At 46.9% G+C, this 12,677-nt stretch overlaps 1 protein-coding gene across 1 annotated transcript in view; it reads right to left on the bottom strand.

The window, feature by feature from the left end:
* ANGEL1 (angel homolog 1) overlaps positions 1-12,677 on the bottom strand; it is a 332,990-nt gene that overhangs the window by 66,375 nt on the left and 253,938 nt on the right. Inside the window, exon 7 of the mRNA XM_085626689.1 lies at positions 3,646-3,756. Coding sequence (XP_085482815.1) covers positions 3,646-3,756 — 111 coding nt within the window. The remainder of the gene's footprint in view (positions 1-3,645; positions 3,757-12,677) is intronic.

Here is a 12,677-nt window from a genome sequence, read left to right as displayed (position 1 = left end):
AGCACTGGATGAACATGCAGTTTGATAACGTAGGACATCCTGGTAGATGGTCGCCTAGCCTCCTTTACGATGTCATAAATTTCTGTGCATGGTTGAAGAATACATACTACAAGAGTTTAGAAGCCAGGCTCAACAATGGAAGGATCTGAACCGGAGTAGGAGACCAGGTCTGTAGTGCAGAAACATGCATGGACTCTCGGAGAGGTTTAGACAGTCGGAATTCCAACACAGACACAGCCATTCCAGGGCTATTTGAATCATCGAAGCTTGGTCTCTTATCAACTTGATAATGATAGCTGGAATCTGCGGACTGTATATACAAAATATCAAAAGTCTACTCTTCAATGCAATGTACCGGTTTCGCAAAACCTGGAGGCATTGTTTGGGTATTGTCTGTAATCTGTGTTTGTGAACAAATCTATCTGGAGAAATCCCCATTCATATAAGATATCGTGCAGGACTAAGTCTTATCCCTATTCATGATATTCTTGAAAAATCTGGTTTAAGGAGTATGCCTGTGAGTTTTGAACTCCTGGATGGTGAGCTGCCATAATGCGGGGATCACTACCAATCAGTTATTCAGTTCCAGATAGTCTGTGCTGTGAGTGACAAAATTTAGGATCGAGTTCCTGCCTGCTTGTACAGATAATATATTGTCATTATGTTTTGTATGTGAATCAAAACAGAATTCAATTTGAAAGCTGACAAATACAATTTGAGAGCTAGATGAATTGCCCTCAGTTCTAGGATACTGTTATGGAAAGTAATTTCCCTCTCTGAACACATTCTGTAAATCCATAGGTGACCCATGTGTGCTCTCCACCCTCGGTGGGAGGCATACATCACCAGAGTTATTGAAGGTGCACCCTAATGAAAAAAAACTTTCAGAAGGTTCTGGGATCATCACTACTAAGAAAGACTGGGTTGCACTTTCGTAAGCATTAGCTTGTCCTTCCAACTGCCTGAGAATAGGCATCACTGTACCTCTAGACACTGTTGCAATGGTCTCTAACAAAATAGAGTATGAGAGACCAGGAAGATACACAATGCAATGGACCGAAATGGGAAAGATAGCTAATGATCCGTCAGATGCAATATCTTTAGAATATTGCAACACTGCAGATGGATAGAAGAAAGTATCTCCTTCAAACAGCACTTTTGCTCACATTGCAACTATTGTGTACAAAAACTGATGGATGAAATTCTTGAATTAATTTTAGCCACTGGTAATTACTCTGGGTTGCATCCCAGTTCATCGTTATTTTGCACACCATGCCACCTTAGTTTTGACCCAGCTATATGCAAATCAGTCTTGACCCTGTTCCAATGAGAGCAGTCCAGCCCGAACTGCCAAGCCAGGCCCTCCTTGAATGGAACACAAGCAACCGGAGCTCGATATGCCACTGGAACCAAGCTATAGCTAGCTGAAGAGCAAGGGTGATACCGGTACTGGGAGGACCTGGGCTGGACTGTTGCCATGAGGAGCAGGATCAAGACTGATCTGCATATGGCTGGGTCCAAACTAAAGCAGCATGGTGGGTGAAACATGATGGACTGGGATGTGGCCAGAGCGACTGCCAGTGGCTAAGATTAATTCAAGCATTCCATCCATCACCTTGTTGTTTTTGCAGATCTTTCAAACCTCCCATTCTGTTTCCCAATTCCCACTGCCTATCGGCAGTTTCCTTGGAGACATCAGACCTCACCTTGAAAGTGACACCTAAAGCTTGGAGCGATTTCTCTTTCAGAGCCAGGCTCAAAATCCTCTCTTTAATGGTATATGACAGGAAGTTTACCAATATCTTACGGAGGTTCTTTCTTCCGGGACGAGGCTTGAAAGGGTCCCTGTGTACCCGTTGCATTTCTACTTCCAGATTAGTAAGGCTCTCTTCCTGTGGGAAGACACTCTTCAGTAGTTTGATAACAAAAGCTTTGACGTCTGTTCCTTACGCCCCTTCCTCAACCCTCAAAATGTTTGTTATTTCGCCTGCCATTGTTCTCCAGCCTCTCCAGCTTATCTGACAGTGCCTTCTCTTTTTGCTTCAAACGTACCACTACTTGACTGTTCTCTTGGACTGCTGATTGTAGTTCTTTAAATCCGGATTCCAAAACCTGTGTCCATTGGGCCAAGTTTTCTAGTTTTGATTCTGAGCTGGTACAGGTAGTTTGGATCTCCTTTTTATTGGCCTCAGAAATTGCAAAGCGCTCCTTCACTTCTTGGACCAGTTTGCCCAACAGCCCCTGCACCGAGTCCACTTCCCATGACACCCCTTTTCCGGGCCCTGGTACCTCTGCATTGGAGCAGGGAGTATCCCCTACTGCCACCAGGTCGCACTCCCTTACCACAGTTAACTCTCCTACCTCCAAACAGGCATATGCGTTTGCCGTGGGGAAATCTGGATGTACTAATATAGAACTTCGCCCCCCAGCGCCCCGTCAGCTTCCGTGGCTCTTGTGCTTTCGGTTTCCCTTATGTAGCTCTTTAAAGCCTCGCTATTTCTCCCCCCCTCTTTTATTGCACAAGTCTGCCCTGACTTTAAAATAAGACTTTAATGAGGGGGTGATCTTAGGGGGGGTTAGACCCTGTCTGGTCCTGCTGTTCCTTATGTTTCACGACTATGTCTGCTCTGACAAAGTCCTTAATCGATCCCTTACTGGCCCCAGATTTTATATGCCTTACAGTCCCCTTTGCTGATGTGTGTGTCCCCTTCTTTCCTAACCCAGCTTTTTTCCCAATTGTCCATCCACTCAGAGTTCCTCGACCTCAGAGCATAACTATTCACCGCTTCTTTCTGACCCCCCACCTGTGCCTCACCAACTCCCTTATCACTTTTTCTAACCACTTTCTCCTGCCACAAAATCGGGGCTGGTAGGGGGGTTACCTTCAGGCCTCAGTACGATGTCCATTATGGCATTCTCCCCCATACAGTCTCCTGTGCTCCACGCCCTTCTCCTTCCTGAGTCTGTGCCCCAGATACAGCAAATGCTCTGGTCGCCCCCACCAATGCGGCCAGTGCTGACTCTGCCTTTCGTGCCTCCTACGCTGCGGCCGCCTCCTGGAAGTCCGCCCCAAGCAGCACGAACACGCCTGAGCAGCTCTGCAGCAGTACAGCAGCACGGGCTCCCGCTTCCCACCATCCAGCCCTCAACCATACGGGGCTACGAAGAAGTGCAGTAAAGACTGTTGAGTGGGGGGGGGGGGGGGGGGGGGGGAGCAAATACACGAAAGCAAGCGTGCTTCAACCTTGCATTGCAGCCCTTCCTCGGGGGTAGCTCCCTACCAGCCGTTCAGCCGGCTGCCATGTTCCCAGACTCCTCCTCCTCGACCAATCCAAAGCATCTATTCCCAAACAACCTTGATGATGCCACCCAAGGACGACAGGAACAGAATAAGGAACATAAACTTTTCCTAAACATTCTCGTCCTTTGAATTTAACAGTTGTATCAAAATACCCAAACTGTTAAATTCTTGTCCCAACATAGCCTTGAGGAGTTACAGGTGAATGTAACTTTTCCTCTGGAAAATTTTGATCAATAGTGTTGCTGTAATAATGCCTATACACTCTATTGCTTGCAATACGGTTGCCTGGTGATGGACAAAGAGCACTGATAACATAGAAGCAGTTCAGTATGCCATCTCCTTACCTGGTTTAGCATCAGTCACTCCATCAAGACGGAGGAGACTGGGTGGGCGTTGGCAAGCAGCCTCACAAAACTGAAACTGAAGCAAGAAGTCCCGCCCATATTTCAGCCGGTCTGGGAAGAGAGAATATTTATTACAATAGCAGATCATTACCATGTCAGATATGAAGATCATTACTTGTCCTCAAAGCCGGACGAAAATACTAAAACATTTTTACTATACCTCCAGGATCTATGAATGAAGCCTGGAGTTAGTACACTGGTGATTCGTGCATGAAATTTCATTGCAGTTCAATTCTGATAACATGTAACCAATAACATGCATTTTCTACATGTATTTTACTCTCTGTGATTAATGGGAAAAAAAAGAGTGTAGCGAGAGCTAATAGCACAGGATGCCTTAACTTTGGACACATTTCCAATAATTGTTCGAACAAATGAGTGTATGGCCAAGTGCTCACGTTAATAGGCAGCATCAGTAGAAAGGAAAACATTTACATACCTGTAACTCTGACTCTCCAGCATTGGCATCTTTCACAGATTCACATGCTTGAACTATTCCCTCTTGTCAGACTGGGCACACCCGGTAATAACATCCATACAGCCTTCTACACATAATAGCATTGTATTTTTAAAATGTTTATATTATTTTATGAAAATGTAAACAAAATACATAATAAAACAAAACAGAAATACATAGTGCAAGCAGTAAAGTATATGGCACATTAATATCTTGAGCACCTCTAGTTGTTTGAGTTCATACATTATATACTGTGAATCCCAGCCTACTAAATAATCTATGTTCACATCTAGATATTAGCTTTGTCCTCATACAGCTGTGGATTTACATATAACATATAGGTTTGCAAACCCACTCAGTCCAAGCTATACAGGATTTCAGTCCCATTATGACAACAACACCAGTATGGTATCATAGAGTTATTACACACATCATAATAATTTCAGTTGAGTGGTTTCATCTTGTTACGGCATAGGTGCCCGGTAAATCCTAAAAGGCCCCAATATGCCCTGTGGTCTAGACCGGATCAGTTGCATTCCAGCATATTCCTCCGCTTTCTTGCCCCGGTATGCAGCATCCTTTAGCCAGGTTGAGGCCTTGTGTGTGGAGCTTTCATCCAAGCAAACATTAGTATGCACAACGCCAGCAATATCAATACTTTATATAATCTCCTAGCTAGTTGGGAGAGAGATTTGGTGAATACCAGTAGCAGAAGCTGAGGAGTGCATTCAATTTGCAACTCCTTTATCTCGCCTACCATTTGTGCTATATCAAACAAGTAAACTCAAATTAGTTGGCATTCCCAATTTTAAATAGAAGAATCCAGCAGGATCCAAGCCACATCTACTGCACAGTGAGGGTCTGGTGGGGTCAACTTTATTTAATGAGTGTGGAAAGCAGTACAAATGATTATGGAACTTAAAACAAAGACGCTTGTGTCTGTTTTTTCTGGAGAAGTGTGGCTCAATGGTTAGAGCGGCAGACCCTGATGCAGAGGTCTGGCCCGGGACCAGGGTTCAATTCCCACCTCGGCGGGTCTTGGGCTCAATTTCCTCGGACCTGATAATTCTCGCCTCGATGCCTATTCTAATCATGGGTCCCACTCTGCAACTCTGGGCAATAGCTTGCTTAATCTCCACAACGGCCCCAACAGCGCTGGGATGCCTGGCTTCACCTTGGGGGTGTCCAGGAGTGGACATTTCACAGGGAAAAGCCAGGAAGGGTTCCACAGCGGTATGAGTACAGCGCCAGGAAACCCCGGTCCGGGGTATAAGTGCGCTATACAAGTACAAATTCATTTAATTTCATTTCATACCATGTTGTTTGGAAACAACAGTATTTTCAGAGGGTTGCCTCTGGGGTCTCATTTAAGTCAGTTTCCCAGTGTTTCGGCTCCTTACTTTCTACTGGGGGGGGGCAATCAATATACATGTCATACAAGAGTGATACCTAATCTCAAGAGACGTGCGTACAAATCATATGAGTGAGCGGGAGAAACTCTTTTCAGTTTTTTGGGAAATGAAGGCCATCGTACTGAGATGGCATGCAGCACATGGTAGTATGCAAAGACGTCTAGAGCTGTAACATTTCTATTTCCTGTGAACTGATCTAGAATCAAAACCTTCCTCCCAGATATAGCTGGTCTATGTGCTGGAGGTCTATCTTCTCCAGACTACTGACTACAACTTTATCTAGTGTGGGGATTCTCAGGTTCTTGGTAAGTTGTACAGCCAGGAAGTGAAGACTTGAAAGATCTGCCATACTGGCCATAAACCAGCTAGCCCAGTTGGTGCACCTAACAATTGGTATGAGTTGAGTTGGCATGAGCAAGCTGGAGGAAATGACAGTGCTCAGTAAACAAATGTCTATCTGATCCTTCTCGATTGGTAGGTGTGACACACTATTTTTACTATCATACCAATATAGTGCATAGAGTGTCTGTGCGGTGAGGCGTGTTAGTACGTTTCAAAATCAGGAAGTGCATTTCCGCCTTTATCATATGATAGCACAGGGGATTCACATGTTAGTTTGGGGTTTTTGCCTCCCTTGACTAACCTGATCAGGTGCAATTGCAATCAGAGGAAAAAGCTTTTATTGAGGGGGATGAGAATGGTGGTGAACAGAAAATGAAATTTGGGAAGCACTATCATAATAACCAGGGAATCCTGACAGCTATCGATTATGGCAGCTTTAAACATCTGTCAACTTGGTTAATAAGCTTGTCCAATAGCTGGATCCCAGTTATACCATATCAATAATTGGTTTTCTCGATTAATGCAGATTTCCAGATATTTGACCGAGTTCTCACACCATGGCAGAGGGTATTGAAGGTCTGGTTTCATGGTGGCTTTGGTTAGGGGAAACATTTCAGATTTGGCCCATCTATTATGGGTGCCAGAAAGACCTCCATATTGTACGACTTCACAAATGGTCTCTGGATTGTTTCCAAGAGCATGATATCATCGGCATATAGTGAAAACACTGCTCATCAAGCCAAGAAGACAACAATCCTATTTAAATGGTCGTTAGCCAGGACGCCAGCGGCTCCATGGCTATGGCGAAGAAGAGTGAGAAAGGGCACCCCTACAGTGTGCCTCTGTGTGCCATGAAAGGGTGAGAGGTATAGCCATTGAGACGTACTCTGGCCATGGGTTTAGTATAGAATAGCTCAGTCAAATCTATGATGTTTGAACTAATGCTCATCCTGCGTAAGACTGAACAGTAAGGGACATTTGAGTGACTCAAAGGCCCTTTCTGCAAGAAGAAGCAATCAGAGGGATCTTATTTCTGGGCTAATCCGGTGCATCGAGACAAACATGGTACGCAGGTTATTAGAGGTGGTACTTCCTGATTGCTCAGATAGAATCAGATTCGGCATAAGGGTCGACAGTATAATCGCAATGAATCAAGCCTGGATTTTGGTATCTAAAGGCCTCATTTAGATGTCGGTGGGACCGCCACCCATAGGCCATCGATAGGGGTCTCACTGACAGACAGCTCTTCAGTCCGACCGCCAGATTACAATACCAGTAGGTTGGACCCTTGTCAGACGGGGACAGACCGCCTCCTCCGTCGGGATTATGATGTTCCTTTCCCACAGCCTTTTCATGGTGGTCCGACCGCCATGCAAAGGATGTCGGAAACAAACTTTGGGGTCCCCTAACAGGGCCCCCATTGGCCACTGTAAAGTGGCCCTGGGGGCACATGTTGTGCCCCCATGCACCGTGTGTCATGCACCACATGTTGCATGGATGTTCAGAAAGTGCTATGTTTACACAGCGGCTTATGCTGCAGCCCTTTTCCTGGGCCGCAGGATAGGCCCCCATGTAAAGATACCACTTTCCAAATGCCAGCATGGCGGTCCCATCATAATTTGGCGGTTAGACCACCGACTGCTTGTAAGGCGGTCTCCTCACCACAGCAATAGCGGTCGGTGGTCTAACCGCCGACATCGAAATAAGCCCCTACGTTCATAATAGACAGCAGGTGGTAAGATTGGTAGTCTTTTATAGCTTTGTCTGGCTTAAGTTTTGAGGTAATGACTGCTTCTCTCATTGTGGTCAGTAGACTACCTCTTTCTAATGATTCTTTGTGTAGGTCTACAAGTCAGGGAGCCAACAAAGCTTTAAAACTCTTAATAGAACTTGGCTATCAGTCTGTCTGAGCCTGGTGCCTTACCTCTGGGTAGTGCCACCATGGCTGTCATAGCCACCATGGCCGTCATAACCTCCCTGGCATCAATAGGCTCTTATATGCATAGCCCCTAGGTCTCTGGGGGCATTGTATGGGACAAGACAGACATGTTGCTGTTTTATTAGTTCAGGTAGTGCCATTGTGACAACAAACGGAGAGTGATCAGTCAAAGTTCGACATAAGTATTATATATTTGTCAACCACGGATTTGTCTCAGACCTAAATCTGGGGTTAGCATATTGGGCTACCCGACTAGCACTTTTCTGTCACTGCCAATGCACCCAGATTTATGATAGAACAAGTAACATGAAACCTAACACAACTCCGGACTACTGGCCTTGGCAATGTTTGTCAGTTGCATGAGACAAAGAAGCTGCTACTATGGCTTACATTGAACATCGGAAAATCTTCCACTCAAAGCTGTGATGACACCACAAGGATGTTGCTGCTCATGAGTCTCAAAAGGAGTGAATTCCAGAGACAAAATGAATCTCCAAAGGATTTCACCTCCCCACAACGCTCACCTGGCATGACGTCATGCCGTATTAACTCCGCCAGTGAGAAGTGAGGAGTGTGACTATGCGCACATCGCTGTGTCTGCTGTCAATGCATTCCAGCTGAAAGAACGGACCGCGGCAGGGCACAAAACAGAGCACGAAACAGACCCGTACTGAGGCCCACTCAGAAAAAGGGAGGGTGCACAGCACCAGTGAGAACCGGCCCACTGAATGCCCTGTATGTACATCAACATCATGTGCGACTGATGACTTACTGACATGAATGCCTAGTAAAGCCAAGGCAAAAGTCATGTCACCTCAATTCAAATGTGGCAGACATGAACATCTAAGTTGTGCTGTGTGCAGAACATGCTGACAAAAGTGACCTAGCTCCAAAAGGTGACTCGATAGTAACAGCAGGTGACCGTACAATGGACGAGCCCAGCCAGCCCCCCCGGACAGTGAAGCCTCGGATGCATAGTCTCTGGTCTGTTCAGGTGAGGGGGACCTACATGGCCCCTCCTGTGTGCAAAGGCCAGGCATTACGTATATAGGAACAGTTGCACAATGTGTCCTTTTTCTGCCAATGTTCTGCTAACTCCCCCATAACTGATTGTGGATAGTCAATCGTGGCCTCACATTCCCAAAGCGAAAGCATACTTCCATGAGTGTGCATGCACAATGGGCCACTGTTTAGACAAGTAGTCGCTCCCACACTAGCCCGAAGACCTTCGGATACCAGGTGTCTTGACCGTCCTGTGTGATTCCGCGATTGCTAAAGACGGCTCACCCACTATTTTCGCGGTGAACTGACACACAGAGTATTGATAGTGTCTGATATTGAAGGCCGTTGCACATTTTTTATCAGACTTGTGGGCTCTGGCCTTTCAAGGAGTACCACCAGGTGTCAGTCCTCCAATTGGCACACTGCATTTCGTGCTTTCTGATCATAAGTTTGGCTGTACAGCTGAGCGCTGGTTCTGAGATTGCTCTCACGCCATGTTTGACCGTCCAGTGGGCCAGGCCGAGCCCGGTCAGTTGCAACTGTACCGTGCCCGCATGCCGCTTCTCTTTGGATGTGTCCCACTGGCTGTGCTGGGCATCAGTTATAGGCTAACCTCCAGCCGGGCTGAGTTAAGAGGGCCATCTGGCCTGCTTTTGTTTGTACATGCTGACTGGGCTCCACCTTGGACCTTACATTTAAATGTAGATGCCACAGAGGGAAACATATGGACACAGCTTGCCGTCTCTTCACAGGTACTTAAGGGAGGCATGATTTTGCCTTTGTTCAGTCCCTGTATATCAATGTGGACACTGTTAGACTGTCAGATGGGTTAGTCTGTCTCAGTATTTGCACAAATCATGTTAGTCGCACTATTTTACTTCTTTTATAGCGCTACGTCATGGCGTTGTGAGGTCATTTGCATTTTGTCTTACTTGGTCAGTCCACCAACTTCTTTTTTTAGGACTTGTCCCCTGCAAGTCCTTTAGTACATGTCTGTCACATGAGAGGTGTCAGCAGAGCTTGTCCACTGCACGGTCCTGGAGTACTGTCTTGACATTCTGTCCGTGGTCAGAGAACCTTGTCATTCAGTTCTGTTCAGGCCATAGCACCCTGACTCAACAAAGTGTCACAGCTGCAGGAGGACACGGATCGCCTTTGAATGACATGGGATTGCGGGCTAGATGCCCCACACTTGGAGGGTGGTCCATCCAGTGATGAGTGCGACACAGCTAATGTGGTGTAATTTCACCATGTATAGGCTGAGTAATGGGTTCTGCTGACAAAGGCCATGGACCAGGGACATCCCATACAACTTCTTCCTACAAGGAGTGGGGGGGATTTGCACGTGGATCAACATCCAGAGGGATTATTGATGCGACATCTAGCTTCATGGTAAATGGATATGTCACTGTGGTTACTGGTTAGGTACTCTTGAATTTTCAACCTGTTGTTGCACGTATGTTGCATGCTTTTGACACTGTAGTAAAAACTTCACTTTTGGAAACATTTCTTGTCTTCAACTTGTCTGCTTGTGTACAGGCGCTTGAATGCCTCAGAGTGAGTAGGGGAGCAAGTGAGGCAGTATGACAATGGTGTCCTGTGCGTAGAGTTCCTGCATGCATGTGTTTTCTAATCCAGTGCATTGTCCAGTATGTGTACGAAGTCTCTGGAACATTTGTCAAAGTCTTTAAGACAACAACAAGGCACACAGACACAGTCATAGTCGCTCATTGTTGCATCACACTCAACGGAAGTAGTTGACGAGGAGCTGTTGAGGCTGGTCAAGGCCTTCTTCCTCACCACTGTCATCCTGACTGGGCATGTGTGGTTTGGGAGCAGGTGAGATGATGCTGGCCCACCAGATGTAGCAGTCATGTGCCGACCCCGGATACTCTGCACACACGTGTGAGATGATCTGCTCGGCCTGCCATACCACTTGCACATTGATGGAGTGGTAGTGTTTGTGGTTCCTATACATGGGTTCATTTGCCTGTGGTGGTACGAGGCCAATGTGTGTATCATCAATGACTGCCATCAACATTTGGGATGCCTCCCAGGCAGGGCCAGCTCAAGGAATCTTTATTTGTGTGGTACAACAAGGCATTCAGGTGGGCCACTGCATGCCCGATTTGCCACTTATGTCTCTCGTCAGGCCTGCTTCAGGGCCCTCCTTTATCTCTCCTCAGTTTTACAAGGGCCAGGGAGACACATTCTTTCCTTTCAAATTCTCTTTCTAGATGTTGTCATTCTCAAGAAGTGTGTTTTTTCCTTAAAATGGACTCCTGATGGGAGGGGGAGGATTCCTGAGGTGGGAGTATCGTGCAAGTGACACTTCTCATGCTCTCACTCATGCCCTCCTCCTCGGATTCCCTCTCTGCCACCCTCTTCCAGCGCACCTCATCTCTCAATAGCCACTCTCTCATGTGCATTTCATTTGTCGTATGGCGCTACTGATATGGTGTAGGGTGTGACAGTACTTTACATCACGCACACATTGTACAGAGACAATCAGTCATGCAAGTATGTAAGTACATCAGTCTACAGGGAATGTCACAAAAGCCAATGAGGATTACAAGGTGTAGTAATCACATGTTGTACATACTGGTGGGCAGGATTTTTTAGGCCATTTGGTCTGGAGAAGCACTGACTCAAGACTTGTGTGGGGACATTTAGAGGCAGTGGCAGCTAGGCACACTGCACACCACACCAGTACTTGTGTTGCAAGTGCTATGGATTACACGTATGTCTGATTTGCAGACAATGGACACCTCTGATTGTCGGCCTACGCCACTGACCCTTCACAAGACGACCCCTGGCCAAGAGACGCCAGTCAGATGTCAAGGAATATTCAAACGGGGTTCACAGGTTGGCTGTTTCATTACACAACATTGGTACAGTGCGGAAGACCTTTATCCTTTTTGACTCCTTCCCACATTTAAGTCCATCTGGCCACAAGGCATGGCTATGTATGTAATTTCACTCTTCTTTCCTTGGACATTCCACGTGTGTGAAGACTTGGCTCATGGGTCACACTCTCTCATCCCTTCACAGTGTAATGAGCAGTTGGTCACTGTTCTAGCTGTTCTGATGTACCAGCCACTCCCAGAGGGCTAGCTTACCCCCCACCCCACAGCCACCCAGCACAGGCGGCACAGGACATGTGACCTTGCCAACAAACGAAGCAGGACGCACATGCCCTGGGCTGGTTCGCCTATACATGTAGGCTACTTTATATGCATGGGGGCCTAGTGCCTCACATCTTTACACATGGGGTGCACCAATCACTTTAGGCAAATGAGTTGTGTTGTGTGATGTAATTCGCAGGGCGTCAATGCAAATGCAGTATGTGTTCGCATGCGCGGTAGCTGGCATTCGCAGCGATGACACGCATTGGCCCCACTTGAATGTTGCAGGGTTGCGGTCGCAGCTTCCGGGTCACCAGGGTGTGGCACACACTATGCGGATGAGCCATCAGCTAATGGGTGCCTTTGGCGTACTTCTTTAGATGTTGCGGTGTGCGCGCTCTGCAACTGCGAGGCTCGTCATTGCCCCCAATTGCCTTCGGGGGCACCGAGGATCACTCATTGGGATTGGGTGGGCCTCGCACTTTGCATTTGGCAGGTTGCCACATTCATCGTGGTGCCGCCACGCTTGCTGGAAGTTGTAGTTGTTCAGGGGTTGCATGCGTGGAAATGTTTGGCACGTACCTCTGCTGTTGGGCGCGGCGGCGTCTTGTCTGCCGTAGGTGCAGAAGGTGGTGCAGCAGGAAGGCCTGTAGCGCAGGATCCATGGCGGCTCCGGTGGTTTACATTGCTTCTTT

This window comes from Triturus cristatus, chromosome 9 (genome assembly GCF_964204655.1).
Source record: "Triturus cristatus chromosome 9, aTriCri1.1, whole genome shotgun sequence".
Classification (NCBI taxonomy): domain Eukaryota; kingdom Metazoa; phylum Chordata; class Amphibia; order Caudata; family Salamandridae; genus Triturus; species Triturus cristatus.
Note: the sequence above shows the minus strand (reverse complement) of the source record. Positions and strands in the feature narration are given on the sequence as shown.